Source organism: Myotis lucifugus, unplaced genomic scaffold, assembly GCF_000147115.1.
Source record: "Myotis lucifugus unplaced genomic scaffold, Myoluc2.0 scaffold_5, whole genome shotgun sequence".
NCBI lineage: Eukaryota > Metazoa > Chordata > Mammalia > Chiroptera > Vespertilionidae > Myotis > Myotis lucifugus.
The window spans coordinates 6,947,383-6,973,540 of NW_005871053.1; the positions used below are offsets into that span (position 1 = coordinate 6,947,383).

Sequence of the window (26,158 nt, forward strand, 5' to 3'; positions counted from 1 at the left end):
GGTCCCTTCACCCCAGGCTTGCCCCCTTCTCACAGTACAAGAGCCCTCAGGGGGATGTTCCCACTAACAGCGCGGCCTAAAGCTGCAGCTTGGCCTCTCTTAGAGGGAGGCAGATCGGGGCTGATCATGGGAAGGTTCCACCCTCATTCCCTCCTCTGCTGCTAGCCACTGCGGGTCGACCACAGACGCTGCAGCCGCCTTTGCGGGAGGCAACCGGGGCTGATCAGGGGAAGGTGCCAGCCTCATCACCCCACTGCTGCTGCCACTGCCGGTCGCCACAGCCGCTGCAGCCGCCTTTGCGGGAGGCAACCGGGGCTGATCAGGGGAAGGTGCCACCCTCATCACCCCACTGCTGCTGCCACTGCCGGTCGCCACAGCTGCTGCAGCCGCCTTTGCGGGAGGCAACCGGGCTGATCAGGGGAAGGTGCCACCCTCATCACCCCACTGCTGCTGCCACTGCCGGTCGCCACAGCCGCTGCAGCCGCCAAGGTGTTTTCATCAACACGGACTCCAGTCCCTTCACCACGAAAAAATAACAACTTTCTTTAGGCATTTTCAAGATGTCTCTTTCATAGGATATGACATTTCTTTTTTATCCTCACCTGAGGATATTTTTCCATTGATTTTTAGAGAGCATGGAAGAGAGAGGGAAAGACAGAGAGAAACATCACTGTGAGAGGCACTCTTCAATTGGTTGCCTCCTGCATGAGCCCTGACCTGGGACCCGGCCAGGGAGGAGCCTGCAACCTAGGTACATGCCCTTGATCAGAATTGAACCCGGACCCTGCGGGCCACAGGCCAAGGCTCTATCCACTGAGCCAAACCAGCTAGGGCAGGATATGACATTTCTTAGCCCCTCTAGCAGCGGACCTTCGTTTTTTCCTCCAGGAGTGAGGTGGAAAAACCCTAGATCACCTTCTTGGATTCTTATTACCCAAGTTACCAAGAACACTGTGAGTGGCATACAGGGAGCTTAGCCAATGAGCAGAAAGAAAAGGTGTTTCCTCTGCAGCTCACACACAGAGGCGGGACTGCTGGCACGCCATGGCTGGCAAGCACCCTGTGTGTGTCTCCACTCTGGGCCCGCCCCGCTGTGTGTGTGTGTGTGTGTCTCTGCTCCGGGCCCGTGCCAGCCCCCCCAAGCCCGTGTGTGTGTGTGTGTGTGTGTGTGTGTCTGCTCCAGGGTCCCGGCGGCCACACCATGGACCACTAGGGCCGGGGGCGGGCCACCGTGTGTGTTGTATCTCCGGCTTTGGGCCCGCCCCCAGCCCCTCCTCCTGAGCCGGTCGTGACTGTTACGGCATCCTGGCCTAATTTGCATATTACCGCTTTTTATTTATATACTAGAGGCCTGGTGCACAAAAATTTGTGCACTCGGGGGGGAGGGGAATCCCCCAGCCCGGCCTGTGCCCTCTCGCAGTCTGGGACCCCTCGGGAGATAACGACCTGCTGGCTTAGGCCTGCTCCCGGGTGGCAGAGGGCAGGCCCAATCCCTAGGTGCAGCCCCTGGTCGGGCTCAGAGCAGGGCGGATCGGGAGGTTGCGATGCCACCCTCAGTCACGCTCAGGGTAGGGCCGATTGGGGGGTTGGGGCACCGCCCCCTGTCACACTCAAGGCAGGATCGAGGGGAGGTTGCGGCGCCACCCCCTGTCACGCACAGAGCAGGGCCGATCAGGGGGTTGGGGCGCTGCCCCCCGTCACTCACAGAGCAGGGCCAATCAGGGGGGTGGGGCGCTGCCCCCTGTCACTCACAGAGCAGGGCTGATCAGGGGGTTGGGGCGCTGCCCCCTGTCACTCACAGAGCAGGGCCCATCAGGGGGGTTGGGGCTCCGTACCCTGTCACACACAGAGCAGGGTCGATCAGGGGGTTGGGGAGCTCCCCCGTCACGCACAGAGCAGGGCCGATCAGGGGGTTGAGGAGCTCCCCCCTGTCACTCACAGAGTAGGGCCGATAGGGGAGTTGGGGCACCGCCCCCTGTCACACACAGAGCAGGGCCGATCAGGGGGTTGGGGCGCCGCCACTGTCACACTCAGGGCAGGGCCGATGGAGAGGTTATGGCTCAACCCTGTCACACACAGAGCAGGGCTCATTGGGGGGTGGGGGGGGTTGGTGCGCCGCACCCTGTCACACACAGAGCAGGGCCGATCAGGGGGTTGGGGAGCTTCCCCCTATCAGGCACAGAGCAGGACTGATCAGGGGGTTGGGGCGCCTTCCCCTGTCACGAACAGAGCAGGTTTCTGGCCTTACCTTCTGTATTTGATACAATGTTGAGGTCCGGCTGGCTGAAGCCCGGCTGACTGAAAGCCGGTTTCTGGGGTTTTGTTTAGCTTCTATATTTGCAACATAGTTGCTTAGAGTTGCAGCTGAGAGGCCGGCAAGTCAGGCGGGGAACGTTGGAGTCTGCCATCACTGGAGCAAGCAAGCCTCCCTGTTCGCTTCAGTGCATGGCTGCCGGCCGCCATCTTGGCTGACAGTTAATTTGCATAAGGATATGCTGATTAGCCAATGGGAAGGGTAGCAGTCGTATGCTAATTACCATATTTCTCTTTTATTAGTGTAGATAGATAGATAGATTATTCCAGATTATAAGCATAAATCACAAAAATGCTTTTTATACTTTTGGTATAGAAAAGGTGATGAGTATAAAATATTCAATCTGAAAAATTTCAACTTAGTGATATCAAGGAAACATCTGCAGCCTCCATTTTGCTCATTTTAGAATACCTAAAAGGATTTTACAAGTCCTCTGATATAACAAGTGTTTACCAAATTCTCTCTACCCCTTAGTTTTCCTTTCCTTCTCCTAATCCTTAAAGTAAATACAGAAGCCTCATTTTGCAGAGGATGAGCAAAGTGTGAGGGGTGAGCAAATGTTAAAAAACTAAAATTTAGCACTGGTTGGGTAGCCCAGTTGGTTAGAGCGTCATCCGATACACCAAGGTTGAGGGTTTGATCTCTGGTCAGGGCACATACAAGTAATGCCTAAGTAAGTGGAACAACAAATCGATGTCTCTCTGTTTCTCTCTCCTTTCTCTCTAAAATAAATAAAAAAGTAAAGTAAAATTTTCACTTTATGAAATTTTAAGATATCAATTTTTAAATGTTTTCCATAAAATATTAATTCTCTATTAAAATACATCCACTGATATCACCCTACATGTATTTACATCAGATTTAAATTAAGCTACTAGTAAGACAAAAATTGCATACAACCATAAACAACTTGTTTCCAACAAAAATGTATCCAACTAAACTGAAAATTCAAAATAATTTTCTTCAAAATTCCGCAAGTAAGCTGTCCACTGTGGTCATCTGCTATACAGCATTTTCATAATCACAATGCAACAACTGACATGCAGTCCCAAAGGAGAGAGAAATATTCCTCCCTCTGTTCTTCCCTAATCACTACATTAGGATATTACTATTTAACTACACACCAAAAACAGGTTTCTTTTTATTTATTTACTTTTATATATTTTTTTATTGATTTCATAGAGGAAGGAAGAGGGAGAAAGAGATAGAAACAACAATGATGAGAGAAAATCATTCATCAGCTGCCTCCTGCAGGCTCCACACTGGGAATCGAGCCCACAACCAGGGCATGTGCCCTTGATGGGAATCGAACCTGGGACCCTTCAGTCTGCAGGCTGATGCTCTATCCACTGAGCCAAACCGGCTAGGGCAAGCAGGTTTCTTTTTAAATTATCTTCTCTAAAACTGACTAGAAAGTAACATTTTATTATATAAAGACATTAAAAATATGTATATAAATCTTTGAAGTCAAAATAGGCACTAATTCAGCATTTAACATCATGTTTCTATTGCTTTTACTTTTTTCCCATTTATTACCAAATGCTCACACAAATTCAACATGTCCTAACATTTTTTTTAACACTTCGGTTAAAAAAACCGAATCTTCCTGCAATCTTCCATTCCTCCCGCTGACATTGATTACATGTACTTCTCTCAAGGATCGGTAGTAGTGCATATTTACAATATGCCAGATACTTTTTCTAAGTGCTTTATGTATATTAACACATTCACGACACCCAAGAGAATAGCTTCTATATCTCCATCATCTATCATATCTTACAGATGAGGAAACTTGAAACAAAGAATACTGTTTAAGGTATACTGTATTTGGAATAGAGACCAACTGTCAATTTCATTTGTGGAATCTGCTACAAAAAAAAACACACCAGCATTTGAAGAAACTCAAATATTTCTCTTTGCAGAAAACTTATGAGTAGAGTTCATATGTGTTTGTTCATACTGTATTTCTAGACGTGTGTAGTCAATACAAGAGTCACCAACTACATGTAGCTACTGAGCACCTGAAATGTGAGTAGCACAAATTACAATGTGATGTAAGTATAAAATACACACCAGAGCCTGAATTTAATATAAATGTAAAACATACCATTAATAAAGTTTGTATTGATTACATGCTAAAATGATAATATCTGGAAACCCTCAAAAATAAAATAAAATATATTATTAAAATTAATTTCATCTGTTTCTTTTTACTCTTTTAATGGGGCTATTGCAAAATTTTATACATATGTGGCCCACATTATTATATTATACTAGAGGCCCAGTGCACTAATTCGTGCACGGGTGGGGTCCCTCAGAGTGGCCTGTGGGGACTGGGCTAAAACCGGCAGTCCAATGCTGCCTGTTGCTCCCCCTCATCCCGGCCCCACTGCACCTGCCGTGAGCTCCCACCCAGTCAGTCCTGATCGGGAGAGGCTCGCACCGCTGTAATGGCGCTCGCCACCCATGAGCCCTGAATCTGGCGCCTGTCCCGAGGGAGGTGGAGGGGGCTGACACGTGATCAGCCCTCTGGGCGGGCAGTGGGACGCCCTTGCTGGCCCGAGATCCGGCCCACTCACATTCGCGCCAGTTGTCAGGAGCCACCTGGTGGCCACTTTTATATTGTTTCTTCCTTGCAAATTGTCTAGGGAGGAGAAGCGGCTGCAGTGCCCGAGGCTGACTTCCAGGAGGCCTGCGGCGCTGTCGGGATCGTGTAGGTGGCGCCGGTTGTCAGTGCCTGGCCCGTTCTCTGGAGATTACACCTGCAGGACTACTGAGGGGTGGGGCTGCTGGGATGGGTTGGTCAGCTGAGAGGCACTCCCGCTGTGGGAGCACACTGACCACCAGCGGGCAGCTCTGCGTTGAGCGTCTGCCCCCTGCGTTGAGCGTGGTCAGTGTGTGTCATAGCGACCAGTTATTCGGTCATTCGGTTGCTTAGGCTTTTATATATACAGATATCTATTAAATAGTTGGTTTAGGTTTAGGAATACGAGTAGCCACAGAAAATTATTATCGAAGTTCTTTTACCAATCAATACAAGCTTAACTCCTTCAAAGTGGAAGTATTATAAAATGGAAAGTTTCTCTCTCACTGTGTGTGTGTGTATGTGTGTGTGTAGTATGTCATATAGATGTATATACACCTACATGTATGTATGTATGTACATATGTATATTTCATGAAAAACAGGAACACACACTACACTAATACTTAACTACATTCAACACATGAGATTATTTTGTGACCAGGCAAACACTTGAGGTAATACCAATACTTTGTGGATGAGGAAAGAAAAACAAATCTAAGAGGAAATAACAGCCATGAGAAAAAATTTTATTTTCTTTTAAACTGAAATCATAAAGGTTCCTTTAATCAAAAATGATCTAACCACTTAGTTTCAGGGGTATAATAAATGCCAACTCTATGTGGTAAGCAAAATTTAAATTTCCTGATGGCTTAACTAGCAGACTATTAAAATATCTGATGTATGATATCTGGTATCTTCTAGTAAATATCCAGTTTATGGATACCTGTCACATTGTTTTGATCAATTTTATACATTTAACTGATTCTTCTAAACGGTACTGGTCCACTATATAGATGAAAATTACTCCATAAAGTTTACATCAGATATCTGGAAAAGTCACATTTATAGTCATGGCTACTATCAGCTGTCAAGCCAAAGAATATTAAAGAAAACCAAGAATTTTTAATATATGCTGGTTAATTTATCATCTAAGTGACATATGTAGTATAACAAAACAATTGAAAATGGTTAAGCAAAATTCTGCATTTTGAAAGGTTCCTTTTTTTCTGGTTTTATTTTTTATTGCAACTATGATTTGAGAAGCCATGGTGAGAAAGCAAATTAGCAGGAACCATAAAAATAGAGTTGCTAAATAAAGTACACACTAAGATTTTTTTTCCCTCCCACAGATTATTTAAGACATTCATTTTTTTATCGCTAATATACCAATATTTTAGTTTGCTATGAAAACTAGTTAAACCATCTATCCCAGGGTTTCTCAACATTGACACTACTTATATTTGGGGCTAGATAATCCTTTATTATGGAGAGACTGGCCTATGTATTGTAAGATGTTTAAGAGCATCCCTGGCATCTACCCAATAGATGCCAATAGCACTCTCCCACAACAGCTGAGACAACTAAACATGTCCAAACATGGTCAAGTGTCCTCTGTGGGGTTGAAATCCCCCTTAGTTAAGAACCGTTGGTGTATTCCTACCCAAAATACTTTCCTTGGTGAAAATTACTTCAGTACTTCCTAAACTACTCTTCCTTGGGGATTCCCAGACAGCTTCAGCAGAGAGATCATTAAACTTCCTGAAACCATATGCAGAATACTCTGGGTAGGTTTTTACTTGTGTGCGTGCACTGGGATGTGTTTCATCAGATCCTGAAAGAGTTATCCCAAAAATGGCAATTAAAAAAGGGTTAAGAATTAGTGCTTCGACTAAAATATTCACTGCTCCCTGAGCCATCTTTTCAAGGCTATAAAGATTGACAATACTAGTTTATACAAAGCAAATAATTTATTGGTGCTATTAATTATTAGGCAAAATTGCTTTACCACACGTACAAACCCTTCATTCAACAAATATTTACTGAGTGCATTCTATAGGGTGTCCCAAAATTCACGCAAGAAGTAATTTTGATAGAAAACACAGGTTTATAATTAAAAATTGTAAATTTTTTATTGATTCATAAAGTACACAGTATAGGGTTATGTATGGAATAGCACATCAGGTAAATGGCATCCATGGCTTTGCTGGCACATATGCAAAGCCGTGGTCTTCAATGGTCTTCATTGTCCCTGCTCCTGGGCCATAATTGGTACTTGGTAATGCTTATCAAATTGAAGGGATTGAAATCAAAGGGCAACAGATATTAGAATCTGATTCAATAAACCAAGTAAAATTAGGCTTTTATTTTTTGTTGTTGTTGTTAATGCTCACGCAAAATTCAAATCTTGCGTGAATTTTGGGACACCCTATATATTCTAGACACCATGTTATTAGTATTTAAAAGCTAAACTTAAATTCTATTTCCCTTACCAAAAATAAATAAATAAATAATTTTTTAAAAAATTAAATAGCAGTATAAAATCCATATTTATTGCCTATAACCAAGTAAAATTTCTGCTTCTCAAAAGTTAACATAAGAAAATGCACTAGTTATAATGCTAGTGCCTAAAGATAAAATAAAGGTAAATAAATAAAATAAACAATTTATTTTCTAAAAAGATACAAATCTTCAAAAAGAAACTTAAAGATACTCAGACTTATACAAATAAGTTATTGTTCAATACATTCCTTTTCATCTCTCCTTTCCCTATCTTAAACAAAACTCAAATGTACTGAATGATATACTATGTATTAGACATAGTTATTAAGCCCAGAGGATACCAAGTGAATAAAAAAATATAATGAGATAACCAAGTGCCTAACATCATGCCTAGAACACAGCAGAAGTTCACAGTTCCTTTTCTTCCTTTCTGTCCTCAAGATGCTTACAGTCTCATCTCCAATAAATATCACATGTCTTACATTTCTCTTTTAAGTTATCGTTTAGATGCTGGACCCAAAAAAAAACTCTCTTTGTAATTCAAATTATGTAAGCTAACTGAATAAACAGCAGCTAAGTATGTAAAATGTTTGAATAATTATAATTCTATAACCACATGAACATTTCTTTCTTTTGTCAAAGCAAATAATCCCCAAGAATTCCATTCTTCCTATAGTACAATTTAAAATTTATAGAACCACTACTCTTTTTTGGATTATACAACTGTGATATACAACTTAAAGAACTATTGCATTCAATAAGTGGTTTAGGGATAAACACTAATGTAATCAATAAATATATAAAAAATTACTAGAGAAGAATATGTCTGCTTCAAGATTATCGAATGGATTAATGTTAGAATGAGTATAATGAGAAAATGATGCTTTAAAATATGTGGTGAATAAATCTTCACAAATAAGTTAGAAAGTAATCCTGTGTCTGTAAATGAACATATCACCCCCAAAAAATCAACACCATCATCTCTAGCCAAAAGCAAAACTACTAAGAAACAGAAGTAATTTTTTATAAAAAGAACAAATAATGAAAATGTTATGCTTATTTTATATACTGACAACAATTAACTCAATAATATTATGTAATAAACTTAACCTTCACAGAAAAGATTATATTGATCATTGTAAATCACACGAAAATTCTAAACAGACTGCATCAAATTATCTGGGAGGTGGGGGGGGGGGGAATTTCCAACTCAAAATGAAAAAATGTTACATTATTTATATATTTACCTGCACAGCAAGGGAAGCTGCATTGTCAGAAAGCAAAATTTGCTCCCCTGTGGAAATACAATAAAATGTTTGAGTCAAAAGTGTGATTGCTAACCAAGTCAGATATACTTATATTTTTATTTTTAAAAACTATTCTTATTTTTAAAAAGATATAGCCTTTCAGTAACATAAGTATTAAGTTCTAGATCAATGCTATTTAATTATAATTTTGATTATATTATCATTGTATGTAAACAATTATAAAACAAGACTATTTCCTCTAAAACTGATTATTTATCACATTTTTATCAGCAATATATAATTAAAATCGCTCACTTAAAAACAAAATTCATTTTTCAAGTTTTCAAGATATTCCTCTTCTTTTCATTAAAATTAAGTATATTTTAAAATTAAGTACTATTTGTATCTACTCAAACCTCTCTAGTTAAAACTATTTGAAATCATATAAAACCAGCTTGCAGTTAATATTGCACAGTGTGTCTAGGTCTGTCACACAAAAGAAAGATGACAAGTTCACTGCAATAAAAATTCCATGCTTAGAAGACTAGGGCTGCTGCCTATTAGTCTTCATTACTTTGCAGTCTTCTGACAACTGTAGCAGGCTGCTGAGCCCCAAATGGGGTCCATAATGTGATCTGATGATATATGAAGAGCTGCTAAAGGGAGCCTGAACATCCTGGCCGATACATTTTAACAGTTCCTTTTTACTGAGAGCCCACTTTACCACAGGACTTCAAAAATCTGCTGTGTCAGCTATTGGTGCAGTAAATCTGCCAACTGCTCCTGCAACCACATCATTTTACACTGCCTACAGCAGCCAATATAATGAGTCAATAATAAACTAAGGACCTTATAGGCCATGAATAGTTGGTTTACACTGGCAGATACAAGTTTAGGCAAAATCTCCTAGACAAATTATACAAGGGAAGCCCTTTTTATGTTTTATGTTCTCCTTGCAGTAAATTATATTATTGAAGGAATTTTTTTTAATAGATATATTTTGATGCAAGGCCATTTTTAATTGTGAACAAGTTCCTACCTTTCAGTTGCTGATATAATGTAGCATTTTCAGGCCAAGGTTCTACAGCTGTGGAAACAAGGCAGTGGTAATTAGGCACATAGGGCAAAAACATATGAATAACCCACCAAGTTAAATAAGCACATGCATTGGCCTAGAGCAGTGGTTCTCAACCTGTGGGTCGCGACCCCTTTGGGGGTCGAACGACCCTTTCACAGGGGTCGCCTAAGACCATCGGAAAACACATATATAATTACATATTGTTTACAGTAGAAAAATTACAGTTATGAAGTAGCAACGAAAACAATTTTTTGGTTGGGGGTCACCACAACATGAGGAACTGTATTAAAGGGTCACAGCAGTAGGAAGGTTGAGAACCACTGGTCTAGAGCATTTAAAGTCAACTGCCAAGTTACCTTAACTGTGGCAACTACTCACACTACCTTAGATTCTATGGTAACCTGTGTAAGTAGGTTAGATAATGTTTTAAATGCATGTTTGGTTTATTGTTTGGTGGTCATTTGTTTTTTGTTTGTTTGTTTGTTATGGGGAGGAAGTGGAAGATATCTTGCCCAATCGAAAGTAAGAATTGAAAAAACTAACTTAGCCTATATGCTACTATTCCTTTAGCCTCCTTCAAACACAGACATATCCAAAATGTTACTCATATATAAAGATACTGAATTCTGATTCACTATAAAAATAGTGAAACAATATTTATATTTCACTGTAAACATTTAACAAAGTAAATTTTCAAACAGACAACAATGCATGAAAGAATCAAATATATCTGTATGATGCTGTGCATGTTGCTTTATAAGATGGTAATACTTAAACATATAGTGGAATCCTGCTGTATTCTAGAACATTTCATTGCCTTGATCCCACCACAACCACCCCACAAAATCGAAGGAGAGTAGCATGATGAAGCAATAAGTACCTACAATGTCAAAGCTGATAAAGCTAATTTTAGGCCTAAAGTCAGGTTTGACCTTGACTCCTAACCATTCGTCTACAGAAGACTAGTTAGCTACAAAAATATTAGTAACTTATCAGTGCTTGGAAAAAGCACTAGATTTAAATTCTATCTAATCAATTGCACTTAAGAAGCAACGTCTCCACTTATAGAATATATAGGATATGATTTGTTGAATTGTCCTTTGTAAAAGCCATAAAACATCAGAATCACCAATTCTGGCATAGTAACTACATTTGCTCTCAGGAAAAAAGTAAATTAAATACATGAAATTTGATAATAATTAGTATTTTCTTATTCTGTTTATAATAGTTTCTGTGATATAGCAATAAATTATCATTTAATATATAACTCTAGCTGACTTTTTTAAAGAAATGTATGTATGTGAAGTATTTTTTTTCTTATGAATGATCATTTAAGATGCACTAAAACAGTCCCAGGGATAAGGTGACTCCTTAGCTTGCTTTTATTTACACTTTAGAATAAAAAGGAAAACGTAATAGTAGTACTATAAATTATAAATGCTAGCTTTGCTTTGGTTTAGTTTGGGCTACACAAAATTAAACTCATACTTAAGGGTAATTAATACCATGAAATCGCCAAGCAAATAATGAACATACATAGTTTTATATGCTATTACCCACCACATTATACATACACATAAAGGCTACTGAGTTTCAACTCACATACCAAAAAGGCAGTGAAACTAAATATTTATTGTTATTGTAAACTTTTTAACAAAGTAAAATTGCAGTAAGAAACCCAATTAACCTGTGTAACACAGTTTTATAAAAAGTCAGGGAAACAAAAACAAGCTGACATCAGCAAATTACTCAAAAATAACCTTTTAGGATAAATTGTATGGTCAGCACACCTACACTGTTTACATCTATATGAGAAACAATACAATGAGGTTCATTCATTATAAGATCCTACATCATCAAAGATTCAATTGTATGTACTATATTAATATTATTAAAGCAATAAAGCATAGAAATAAAATTTACAAAAATTTCAAAGATCTTGAAACTAAGTTCCTTGAGGACACAGATGTGTTATATACAGTATATCTTCTGTATCATGTTGTGCATATAGTTGGTGTTCATTAATTGTGTGTTGAAAAAAAGAAAAGGGATATTTTGGTTAAACCTACTACTCTATTCCCTAAATATTTTGGCTACTCAAAATTTTATCTGAACTGCCCTGGCTGGTGTTGCTAAATGGTTAGAGCATCAACCTGCACATGGAAAGGTCCTGGGTTAGATTCCCAGTCAAGGGCACATACCTGGGTTGCAGGTTCAATCCCTGGCCTGGGTCAGGGAGCATGTGGGAGGCAACCAAATGATATGACTCTCACATCAATGCCACACTCTCTCTCTCTCTCTCTCTCTCTCTCTCTCTCTCTCTCTCTCCACCCTCCCTTCCACTCTCTCAAAAAAATCAGTGGAGCCCTAACTGGTTTGGCTCAGTGGATAGAATGTCGGCCTGCGGACTGAAGGGTCCCAGGTTCGATTCCAGTCAAGGGCATGTACCTTGGTTGCGGGCATATCCCCAGTGGGGGGTGTGCAGGAGGCAGCTGAATGATGTTTCTCTCTCATCGATGTTTTTAACTCTCTATCCCTCTCCCTTCCTCTCTGTAAAAAAAAAAAAAAAAAAAACAACAATAAAATATATTTTAAAAAAAAATCAGTGGAAAAAATGTCCTTGGTACTGAACTTAATATTATCATCTATGTTAAAGCAATGGATGTTCTAATTAAAAATTCTGGTAATTTTAACTGCTGGTTAGCTGTTTCATACACATATGAGACATAGATTTAAATTTTTAAAAACAATGGAATAGCATTCCCTTAGCATTAAATACATGCTGAATATAATTTAAGTGTTCTCTGATAAATCAGAAACTATTTCACTACTCTGCAGTATCAAGTTCTCATATAAACAGTAATTTATGTTGAGTTAATTTATCATCAACCCCATAGATTCTTCAGATATATTACAACAGACATATGTGAAAGTAAAAGAAATCTTGCAACATACTGCCTAACTGCAAATAAGAACAAAGAAGTTGCCTACAAATACTAAAAGCTCTGCTATTAAGAACCTAAAGCTGAAAATGGGGGTGAAAGTGCTATGCTTTTCTTGATCCAAGATGCAAACTATGTTCCAACTCAGAAATTATTATTGAAAAGAAATCCTTGGAAAGTAACTGCCAAAACGTCTGATACTACCTTCACAGCTAGAACCTACCATTTAAAAAGAGAAGGCAAGAAGGCTGACAGAAACCTATTTAATCATGTTATTTTAACAGCCTGGAATTCCAGTGCATCCAGACCAGGTGGCAAGAAATGCTAGATGAGGCAGGGAATGATTAGCTACCTATCTCATCTATGAGCAGTTGAGAGTATACAAATATCACTGATTTAAATGCGTCACCTACCTAAAGCAGCTCAAATAATTACATTTTAAGCATGCCATGGAACAAGAAATGGCTAGCTTGTTATTCGATAGAGTGTCCAAAGTGAAAATCCTAAGTTGTGTAGATCAACCATACAGATTTTTATCTAGAAAATGAGCTCTATAACTGCCTTTATAAGTAAGTCCATGAATCATGAACATTATTACCCACACATAGCAAAGTACAAATCCTATTTCTTGGTTTGGGTAATATTAATTAAAGCCTTTTTATTGAGAATGCCTATTATGTGAAAGACAAAGTCCAAAAATACAACTTCTTCCCCACTCCTCTTCCCAAGGTTAGGCAAGTCAATACCCACCCCTTGTTTCTGACCCTACATAACAGAGAGATTACGAACTTAAAATTATAATGATGACAATAGACCTTAAAAATCTGTAGTATTTAAAAAGAAAAATCTTTTTAAAACAATAATAAAACATTTTCATCTCATACAAGCTTTACTTCAGTCAACCTAAAATGTTTTAGACCACAGACTAAGTCTCTTTTTTTTAAAAAATATATTTTATTGATTTTTTACAGAGAGGAAGGGAGAGGGATAGAGAGTTGGAAACATCGATGAGAGAGAAACATCGATCAGCTGCCTCTTGCACACTCCCCACTGGGGATATGCCCACAACCAAGGTACATGCCCTTGACCGGAATCAAACCTGGGACCCTTGAGTCCGCAGGCTGACACTCTATCCACTGAGCCAAACCGGTTAGGGCCAGACTAAGTCTTTTTATTTTATTTTATTTTTATCAAATTTATTGGGGTGACATTGGTTAATATTATATGCCCACCATTATGTGCCCACCACCCAAATCCAAATCATCTTCTGTCACCATATATTTGCCCCCTTTACCCTTTACTGTCCCCTACCCCCTTCCCTCTGGAAACCACCATAGTGTTGTCTAATTCAAGAGTGAATAAAATTTCAAAATTCATCCATCATATTTTCAATTTCTACCAGCAAAAGTATACACTGATATGAAATGCCTTTTTAAACCTGCCTTAGAGAAGGGCCAAACTTAGAATAAATATAGAAGGTGTAGCTAAAAGTTTCTGAAAAGAAGGCTAGTAGGAAATGGGGATTGAGAGAGAATGCTGTCAAATGCTATCAAGGTGCAAGTTATTGGTATTATTAGACAAAAAGTAAACTTTATGCTTAACATACATCAATAGTTTGTGTGGCTCTTGAAATAAACATCAGAATCGTCAGTTTGGCCTTACACATAATTCTCTCTACTCTCTGGCCTCATCATAACTCCACTCCATCCACTCTGTACTCCAGCCACACTGGCCTTCATCCTGTTCCTGAATGAGCCCCATTCCTTCCTGCCCTAGAGATTCATTTGGGCTGTCTGTCTCCTCTGCCCTGGAGCAATCTTCCCATCCTTCTGTGTCCTCACATCTCTGCTCAAACATCACTTCCTGGGGTTGGGCCAATTTCATGGACATGCAACCTGAGCAGATGCACAGGCCTACACTTAGAAAGGCTCCACCCTTGGTTTAATGTTGTGCTATCTCAATCCTGGAATACTTTTGAACAAGGGGCCTCTCGTTTTCATTTTGCACTGGGCCTACAGCCAGTCCTGTCTTCAGGGAAGCCTTCTTTGACCTCCCTGAATAGTTCAAACACTCTTTGCAAGCTTGAAGATCATGCACACTCCGTCGTACCACTTAACAGTCAACATTTTGACATAGAAGTCAGGATTATTTGATTGCTTATCTCTCCCTAGAACAGAAAACACCATAAGTCCCCATGTCCAGTTTTTGTTACCACTTCATCCCTAGAACCTAGCACCTTATAGGCAATCAGTAGATTTTGGCTGAATGAATGTTTTCTATTCACTATCATTATTACTATCAATCTGTTACCATTTAGGCTAAGAATGCAGCAGAGAAGATTAGGAAACTACACAACATGCCCCAAAAAAGGAAACTTTACCCAAAAACTTTACAACCAATAACACAACTGTAAAAAGATTAAACAGCTGCCTGAAATAGTTGGCAGAATTTAATTCTATAAACTTACCTATGCAATGACCCTTAACACTGGAAATTTGTTTATATATTTTATATCAAATATGTAATTTTCATGAGATATTACTGTTATAACCCTCCTAAAACTAATATAAGGCCCTCAACCATTAATAAGTAATCTCACTAATCCCCTTTCCACATTCTAAAACCAACTCAGGGATCACCAGCTTTAAATCTCATGTCCCCATCAATAAAATATATGCGCATGCAGGCCCAAATAGATTTAGAAATCATACGGTTGGTATTCCTGAGCTAATAAATCACATCCATTATAAAACATACACTAAAAATGAAAGTAGAGTTTTTAAAAATTGAAATCCAAGTTCCAATAGTTTAGTCCTGTACTTTAAAGGATTGCTTTGCACAATACAGGGTGTTTTTACCACACCCAACTTTGGATAACACTGTTCTAGTTAAATAACTACCTTTTAGAAATTTTAGAAGAGAACCCAGCCATTCATGTACCCTTGAACAAAGAAGTATCCTCCTCTATTTTAGTAAAATCCTTTATTGACCATAGAAAAAGCTTGGAAAGAACACACACAAATTAATGGGAAGAAGGGATATCTGCCTACCTTATCTACCTAACAACAGGACCCTTTTTAGGGGCAAGTGTGAGAGCACTTAAAATTTCCCCATACATTTCATAATTTCTCACATTCGTGACTTTGCTCAAATGATTCCCTTCTGTCCAGAATACTCCTTCAGCAGCACAAACTTAAATCCTATACCTTTCTCAAGACCAAGTTAAAATGCTACCTCCGTCAAGAAGGCTTTCGTTATCAAACCTAATTTCTCTTTTATCTATACTGTCCATAGCAGTTTGTACTTGTCTTAGATCATATATTACTTTCTACTCTATTCTATTATTGTGTCAATATCTTATCTCTCTTTCAAGACAGTAAGTTCCTAGAATGTGAAAAATTCCTATGGTCCTGAGATTATTTATTAAAGCCTTGGATTCTCAATTGCTCCAAACTGAATATGGCATTTATAATAATACATGCCAAAATATGAAATTCAAATTAAGCAAGATTTAAATGTTTTGATCTAAGTATCATTTAAAGCTAATATCTTTATTACAAGAGTTCCAAAGTAAAACTACCCACCTTTCAGAAATTTATTGTTTCACAATAAGAAACTACTATATGATTTTCATACCAAAGCAACAACTTAAGGTACTCTTAGTGACTTCATAACAAGGTTTCTCTCCAATTAACATTATTAAAAGTCTTTTATCCACCTAGTCCTTTACTTATTTTCCAATTTTGCCCAAGCAAAATGATTACATTTAGTATCTCTTTTACCAGAAGCAAAGGAGATGCCTCTTATGATTTCAATCTTCAATGGAATAGAGAGGGGTTTTTTAATCCAAATGAGTATTTTTAAATTTTTCAAAGAAACTTTCTCTGTGCCTAAGAGTATTTATGTTGGAGAACAAAGTTTAAAAAACAAGAGAGAGGGGATCTATATGCTTGGATCTTTGAAAGTCATAAGATAAACTTAATAATGCAAAAATAAATTAGTGTTAAAAATGCATACATTGTAAAGAAACACCCACAGCCCCCCCAAAAAAATATATATGCTTCTCATTTAATTATCTTTAAGGTACCTACTATTTTTAAGTTTTATCAACCAATATAATAGAACCCAAAAAATCAATATTCTTCACTACTAATCCATTATAATTTTTAGAGAAATGACTACTGGCCAATAAATTTTAGGGATATATATATATATATATATATATATATATATATATATATATATATCCCTAGATCTCTTTCAAGTATCAGGTTGGGTGACAAGTCATTGTGGTAGTAGATGATCTCTCTATTCCATTCAATTCAGGGTACATCAGTATGAAAGTGCTATGACCTAATAAACAAATCTAATTCCCAAGTCCATCTCTTGATGATCTAACCTAAGAGGACAAGAGAAAGGCCATGAAAAGCAGTGCCCTATATTGTTGCTGGTTTTTAAATTCTGCATTCTTAATGTACAACATGACTCCTCTGGCATATGAATGTAGGTAAAGACATAATTTGTAGAATAATAAGCACTAATATTACATGCTGCTTCAGTGCTGTCATATTTCTAATCCATCAAATTGATTAATGTTATAATAACTCTACACAAACCTATCATTTGTGCACTAATGAAGTAAACTACAGTTTATCCTTAGGCAACTGGATCCCAAAAGCTCATAGATGTCATCTCTTTAGCTTCCAAAGACAATGTAGACAGTGCTATACAAAAGGAGTAAGAAACATGTATAGCCTACCTCCAAATTTGAATGGCTTTCTGCCAAAGGTATAAATACAAATACTACTAATATAACAAAATGCTCAAAGAGCATTTGACAGCTCTTAAACATGGACAAGTTACGGCAACACACAAAGAGAAAAAAAGAAAATAAATTTACTAATTTGACATAAATACTATTCTGATGATCTCAGTGATACCAACAGACATTAATTTCAAAACCTAACAAGTTTTAAACGGTTATGAAATGAAGGCCTCATTTAAAGTAGATTTTTAAAATGTTTAGACTTAAACTATGATAACATGTGACTTTATTAAAACTAGATTTTTAAGAGCTACGTATTAAATTCAAAAGCAATTCAAACTGCAAACTATAGTACAATTCAAAGATAACACTATATCTCAGATATCACTGATAATGAAATGATTAAACAGTGATGCCCCTGAGCTACTGTTTCATAGGGGATGTTTAATGGTATTACACAGGATATGTTAGGAGGAAGTGACTCTTCCCACAAAAATAGTTTAAAACCCATCTCCCATCACCTCAATAGCCAGAGAGCAATGTTTATGTCAGAAAGTGGCTCATGTGAAAAAATGGAGAAGTGCAGTGTAAAATGTCATTTCCATAAACCTAAAAAAACTGGCAGGTAGCATTTTGTATCATTAGCTGTAAGTCTACTCTCAGTCCATTTGGGCTGCTTATAAACCAAAAAATATATCTCTCACAGTTCTGGAGGCTGGAAGTCCAAGAGCAGCATGGTCAGGTTCTGGTGAAGGTCCTCTTCTAGGTCATTCACTACTGACTTCTTGCTATGTTATCACATGGCAGCAGGGCAAGGGAGCTCTCTGGGGCCTCTTTTATAAGGGCACTAATCCCAATCATAAGGACTCTGTCTTCATGACCTAATAACCTCCCAATGGCCCCACCTTCTAATACCATTACCTTGGGGAAAAAGATTTCATACATAAATTTGGGGGAAACACAAAAATTTAGATCATAGCAGTTACTTAAAGAATATATTGGAAACAAATGCAGAAACAATGATTACAGACTATGTTAGACTGAAATAAGGGCCCTGAAGCCAATAGCAAATACAACTTATCCCATAAATCCCTCATCAATATCCTCAACCACCCATTCATTTGTAACAAGTGATAAACAAAAAATTAAAATGATCCAAAGTGAGGACACATGAATAATAAAGAATTAATTCTATATTAATAATATAGAATTAAGGCAAATGGATTCTAATATCCTGCCATTCAATAAGCAGAAAATAGAAAGCAAAACAGATTGAAAATTCAGGAAAACTAGTAGAGGGCAGAATTTCTTCCCTACAACCCAACGTTAGAGCCCAAATGAAACAAGAGAATAATGAGAATCTATCTTCTTCTCGTCAAACACTACCCAGACTTCTACCTAGGCAGATGATGATGGTGACAGCAGTTAAAATTTTCTAAGACTCATAAAGCTTATATCCAGAATATACAAAGAACTTTTATAACTCAAAATTCGTGCAGAGGTAGGGGGGTTCCTCAGCCCAGCCTGCACCCTCTCCAATCTGGGACCCTTTGGGGGATGTCGGACATCGGACATCCCTCTCACAATCCAGGACTGCTGGCTCCCAGCTGCTCGCCTGCCTGCCTGCCTGATTGCCCCTAACCACTTCTGCCTGCCTGCCAGCCTGATCACCCCCTAACCTCTCCCCTGCCAGCCTGATTGACGCCTAACTGCTCCCCTGCCGGCCTGATTGCCCCCAACTTCCCTCCCCTGCAGGCCTAGTCCCCCCCCCCCCCAACTGTTGGATCATCTCTGCCTTTGGTTCTTTCCAGCTGAGAATCCAGACATTGTGAGGTAGACACAAGCCATCCCTCCTGTGGCCTATCTGAATTACTGGCACACAGGATCCATGAAGGTAATAAAATAGATGTATAGTAGCCATAATTTGTGGTCTGGTTTATACACTACAACAAAAACTGAACAGTTATCTACATCATAAAAGGCCTGTGGTCATGACACCGTTATGGCATCACAACCACATCTGGTTACCAGGAGGTGAATGGAGCACCTCTCGCAGGCCGGGACTCATGGCTCGCGGGGTGGGGCGGGGCTGGCATGGCGGAGGTGGGGCCCACAGCTCACGTGGTGGAGGCGGGGCCTGCGGCTCGTGCAGGGTGGGTCTGGGGTCCCACTGGCACAGCAGGTCTGGGTCTCACGTGATTTCTCACGCTGGGCCTCTAGTATTTTAATAATTACTATTAGTCACAGATTTAGCATGAAAGACAAAATTAAATGCTTATTCATATGAAGCTTCAGAATTCCCTCTGTTCATCTAAATCAGTTATCAAACTGATTCCTGACCATGTTACTTTTATAAACTCCACTATACTGCTTCAGGCACCGATTCTGACATTTCCACCCACCTACCAATCAGTTCCATTTTATTAACCCATTACTTTGAAACTTTACCTTTCTGAAATTTCCCTCTCCAACTTCCTTACCATATAACAACTCCCTGGCTCCTAGTCCTCAGAATTTGGAATCCAGTGGCCACAATGGCTTACCACAAATCACAAACTCTGGTCTGATGGCAGTTGCTACATTATGCAGGAAATTAGAAAAAAAGAGAACCCAAGAGAAAAATGACTTAATTATACTAGCTAAACTCAAATCTTACCCTAATCTTTTTATAAAATACTAGAGGCCCGGTGCGCAAAAATTTGTGCATTGGGGGTGGGGGGGGGGGGTCCCTCAGCCCGGCCTGTGCCCTCTCGAAGTCTGGGACCCCTCGGGGGATGACCACTTGCTGGCTTAGGCCTGCTCCCCGGGGGATTGGGCCTAAGATGGCAATCAGACATCCCTCTGGCAGCCCGGCAGCCTTCCGGGGATGTCCACTTGCCAGCGGGGAGCAGACCTAAGCTGCAGTCGGACATCCTTAGCGCTGCTGAGGAAGCAGGAGAGGCTCCCACCACCACCACTGTACTGGCAGCCATCAGCCTGGCTTGTGGCTGAGCAGAGCTCCCCCCTGTGAGAGCACACTGACCACCAGAGGGCAGCTCCTGCATGAGCGTCTGCCCCCTGATGGTCAGTGTGTGTCATAGTGACCAGTCATGCCCAGTCTTTCTGCTGTTAGGGTCAGTTTGCATATTACCCTTTTACTATATAGGATAGAGGCCTGGTGCACGGGTGGGAGCCGGCTGGTTTGCCCTGAAAGGTGTCCCGGATCAGGGTGAGGGTCCGCTTGGGTGCCTGGCCAGCCTGGGTGAGGGGCTGATGGCTGTTTGCAGCTGGTCACACCCCCTTCAGGGTGGGGGTCCCCACTGGGGTGGCCTGGCCAGCCTGGATGAGGGGCTGATGGCTGTTTGCAGCTGGTCACACCCCCTTCAGGGTGGGGGTCCCCACTGGGGTGCCTGGCCAGTCTGGGTGAGGGGCTGAGGGCAGTTTTCAGGCTGGCGGGCGACTGAAACTCCCAGCCTCTCCTTTTTTTCTTTTTCTTTTTATTCTGGGATTTATTTACCTTCTATAGCTATCACTGGAGCTGAGAGCCGGCTCCAGCTCTGAGGCTGTGACTGGCTGAAAGCAGGTATCTGGGGTTTGTTTAGCTTCTATAATTGAAACATTGTTGCTTTTGGAGCTGTTGCTTCAGGAGCTCAGAGCCGGGACACGGCAGGCGGGGAACCTTGGCTTCCTCCATCACTGGAGCAAGCAAGCCTCATGTTCGCTTCAGCTGCGTGGCTGCCGGCCGCCATCTTGGTTGGCAGTTAATTTGCATATCACCCTGATTAGCCAATGGGAAGCATAGCGGAGGTACGGTTAATTACCCTATTTGTCTATTATTAGATAGGATTAGTAAAGTCATTTACCTATGAAACAAAGATAATACAAAATAGTAAATAATAAATATATTTTATATTTGTTTATAAACTACATTCCATGATTTCTAAAATATATCTCCCTTTCTAAATATTTATTTTAATATTAATATTAAAATTATTTTATCTTCGCCAAACCACCACCAAATGTTATACTACGAGAAAATTGGTACAAGTATACGGCAAGAAGGAGAAGTCTGTTTTAGGAAAAAATACATCAAGAACAATTCACAATCTCAACTAAAGAACAAATATCAATTACCATGCAGATAACTTTAAATAACTAGTTCTCATCCACTAACCTAACCAGAATGCTAAATTGATGAATAGTAAAAATAACACTGCCAATGTCTAATGAAAAAAATATAACTTTTATTTTTATATTATTTCTCATGATGTATCTTTTAATATATAAGAAAATTAGGAACATTGCTTATAATTCATGATGTCAAAATATTTTCCTACAACATAAAGATTAATCAAAAGAAAAGGAGGTGGATAAAAGGCCAGATCACTAACGTATCATTTGTCAATATTATCTTACAGAAATAAATGCTGAAGTAATGATGGCTTCTTCATGGCTAACAAATGATACAATCTTTTTGTATGAAGTTCGTCAGTGCTCTAGTTTGACCAAGTAATGAAATATGACCTGAAGGGAAAAATATCTAAGGATACTGTATTCACTGATATATACAACTATATACAAAAGTCTTTTTTTTTTTTTATCCAAAGGCAGGTTAAGTCATAAAGAAGCTTCTATGACATAAGAATTCTTAGAGATAAAAATATATAATCAGCACAAAAACAAAGCTAAGTGTATAAGCACAATGAAATGCTTTTTATGGTTTCTATTTTGCTAACACAAGTTACAGTTAATGGGAATTGTCATGGTAAAATAATTGTTTTTATGAAATGAACCTTCTTTATTACTAACCAATCAAATTTAATTTTTATTACTGATGTAGAAAAGTCCAAAACCATGATTCATTTATAGAGAGTACAAAAATAAGAAAAGTGTTCAAGAATAGAGGATCATTTACAAAGCAATAAAAAATTAAAACGTGCATTTCTCTTACTGGCAAGGCAAATACTTCTACACAAATGTCTGTAGATGAATTTGCTGAATATTGTAACATTTCTGAACAAAAAATGAGAAGCCTGAAATTAATATCTCATCCTCCATTTGGTATTTCAGTCCATCTGATAACTGCTTATCAAGAAATTTTTAAAATGTTTGAAAAATGTTAAGAAGTTTGATGATGTTTTCTTTCAATTTTCACTCAAATATGGAAGGCTTGACCTAACAATAACTCAAATGTCTTCATAGAAATAAGAGTGACTAATTTTATGGGGCACCCATCACCAAAACCTTTAAGTTAAAAACAAAAAGTCATTTAATTTCAGAGTATAAAATGTTAGTAAAAATTAAAACTCGCATTATGTTTAACTACAGACTATTTCGAGATCAAAATAAGCCTTTCAAGTGATCTTAACACGTCGAAGTTTTCCAAAAGGCAACAAAACCCTTCCTTTAAGAATTTGGCTTCCAACCTATTCATGAATACAAGTATGATAAACTAAAATAGCCACACTGCTGTCAATAAATTGTACTTTGCCTCTAAGCCTCTAATCTGAAGTATAACCATTTTTTGTCTTGGTTTTACTTCTCCATCTGCCCCTTCTAAATCTACTTCTCATATAGCTAATATGAATCAAAGATTCTCTGAAATGTAACAGCCAGTTCAATAACTTCTCAATAATTCCTCAGTGCCTTCCTCCATACTGGAGGATCCTCCAAATACTGGTTATAACTAACTAACAAAATATCTTTATTTTCAAGAACAAAAGAATTAAATGCATTGTGTTTGGGGTTGTTGTTTTTTTTCAATTATCTGTTGCAATTATCAGCCTCAGATATTTGGACATGCAGATTTAAAAGCCTTGATTATCATTTTCTTCATTTTCAATAAACCTTCTGAACAATAGCATCACTTCTATTTTAAAAAGGACTTTTAAGCTATGTTTTCCATTTCTTTGCACCTCTAGAACCCTTCTGAATGCTTTTCAAGTCCAGATTTCCCAGTACTCATGTGGAAATGGGATGAAATAGAAGCACTTTATTACTGATATAAAAACAAAAATTTTTAAACATGCCTGTTTTGATTATACTTACTTTCAATATTTTTACATATGGATTCCATGGAACCTGTAAAACTACTTTCCCAGATCATACCATAAACTAATCCTACTGCTAAAATGAAGTTATTAATACATTTAAATAATTAAGTACCCACATGCCCACAATGAGATAAATGAAATATTCCAAGTCTTCTTTTCTCATTCTTTATATAGTTTTGAGCTTCTAAATAAAGAACAGACATATTGTCGTGATTTCAAAAGATGAATAATTACAGTATGACAAAATTAACCAATAGGCTTAAAATATAGCAAGACACTGGGAAGTAATAAGATCATTCAGAAAAGATGGTATATGAGTTAATAAAAATAAAGGCATTTGGACATTTTCTGCTGTCTAAAATGGTTACGGGATAACATCCTCAAAGGCTCTTAGGTAATAAAAGTAATAACAGAAGCTACCATGTATTGAACATTCATCATGTACCACCATATACTGTGTTTAATATATATTACAAAATACATTATCCCCCTTTTAAAATAAGGAAACTGTCGCAAAGAAGGGTCTGCCCACGATCATTAAAGAAGAGGCAGAGATGAACTTAGAACTCAGTTCTCTGTCTTCCTTCAATGGCCTGTTCCTAACCTTGATGTTACCTAAGGGAGCTTCAATTTCTTCATCTATAAAATAACAACACCTATCTAACGGGATCAAATTACTAACATTAGCAATTATGTATATAAGTCATCTAGCACAGTGGCTCTAAAAGGGATGCTTACTTTTCATATAGTAATCAGCTAATTATCAGCTAAGTTTTTAAAGCTAAAACTTTTGGGCACTAATAAATCTGCCTCTACTGAAAAAGATTCAGGATATATGTATATCTATGACCTATACCAAAAATTCTATTTTATAGTAAAGACTAGAGGCCCGATGCACAAAATTCGTGCAACAGTAGGCCTTCCTTTCCTCGGCTGCTGGCACCGGCTTCCCTCTGGCACCCATGACACAGGCATCCCTTGCAGTCCTGGCTTCATCCGGTCTAATTAGCATATTATGCTTTTATTATTATAGATAAATATGGTTGGAGTTTATCAAATGTATAACCTTGAAACAAGTATCTTAGAATCACTTGTTATAGGAGTAACTTTAATAATTGTAATAACTGTAGATGTTTTATATTATTAAAATAAATTTTGTATTCTATTTATAAATAACTTTTAAAATCTTGACCAAACATATCTTCACATAGGAAGTTAGAGGCAAAACCCAGTAGAAGAGAAAAACTGATAAGTAAACAGCTAAAAAGACTATTAATGAACAATTATTGAGTGCTTACAATATGCCAGACACAACACTAAGCATTTTATATCTCTTCTCATCATTTTAAAATAACATAATTTATATTTGCTATTTTACAAATAAGAAATTTGAGGCTTAAAAAGGCAAGAATTTGCCCAAGGTCACACATTTAGTAAGTAGCTAAATAAGAACCCAGATCTGATTCTTACTCCAAAATTCAGACAGTGCAAAAGCAAGATGAAGGAAGTTATCAACATTACATAGATGTCTCCTGCTTGCGCTTATCACCTCTCTCTCCTTTTCTATGTACCTGGTGGCACTGTGGAGCCCTAAAGTCAGGAGCCACTCTTGGCACAGGAATGTGCAAGTAAGTCAGGCCTGTCCATCATAGTACACCATCCTTTTGGCAATAGTGACTGCTCCAAATGTGGTCACACAACTCACACAGGGCTACTTAATCCTCCCCTTGGATATATTCATACTCAACTGACAGTGAAAAATTTCTAAAAAACAAAAACAGAAACTCAAGTAATGTACTGGAATACCTTGTCATTAAAAGAAAAAAATGCAAGTCAAAATTTTAAATACACAGGCTGTTATAAAAGATGTGAAATCCATTCAATATCCAGGACTGTTTTTATCTTTCTTCTAAAGTTCTAAATCCTCTCTAATAAAAGAGAAACATGGTAATTAGCCGTACATCCGCTACCCTTCCCATTGACTAATCAGGGCGATATGCATATTAACTGCCAGCCAAGATGGCGGCTGGCAGCCATGCACTGAAGCGAACAGGGAGGCTTGCTTGCTCCAGTGACGGAGGACTCCGACGTTCCCCGCATGACTTGCCGGCCTCTCAGCTACAACTCTAAGCAACGATGTTGCAAATATAGAAGCTAAACAAAACCCCAGAAACCTGCTTTATTCAGCCGGGCTTCAGCCAGCCGGACCGCAACATTGTATCAAATACAGAAGGTAAACAAAGGCCAGAAACCTGCTTTCAGCAGCCGAGGCCTCAGAGCTAAAGCTGGCCCAGATTAAAAAGAAGAAAAAAAGGAGCGGTTGGTTGCTTCAGTCACCCGCCAGCCTGAAAACGGCCCTCAGCCCCTCAGCCAGACTGGCCAGGCACCCCAGTGGGGACCCCCACCCTGATCCAGGACACTCTTCAGGGCAAACCAGCCGGCCCCCACCCGTGCACCAGGCCTCTATTCTATATAGTAAAAGGGTAATATGTCTCCCAGCACCGGGATCAGCAGAGCCGCGAGGCCTCCCAGCACCAGGATCAGCGTGACAGGGGGCAGCGCCCAAACCCCCTGATCACCCTGAGGCTCTGTGTGTGACAGGGGGCGGGGCCACAACCTCCCTATCCGCCCTGCTCTGTTCGTGACAGGGGAAGGCGCCCCAACCCCCTGATCAGCCCTGCTCTGTGCCTGATAG

General features: G+C 39.0%; 1 protein-coding gene across 1 annotated transcript in view; it reads right to left on the reverse strand.

Moving 5' to 3' along the window:
- Nucleotides 1-26,158, reverse strand: part of MTX2 (metaxin 2) — a gene marked incomplete at its 5' end in the record, with an annotated part of 52,637 nt that overhangs the window by 23,727 nt on the left and 2,752 nt on the right. The window contains 2 exons of the mRNA XM_023744617.1: nt 8,647-8,693; nt 9,686-9,733. Coding sequence (XP_023600385.1) covers nt 8,647-8,693; nt 9,686-9,733 — 95 coding nt within the window. The remainder of the gene's footprint in view (nt 1-8,646; nt 8,694-9,685; nt 9,734-26,158) is intronic.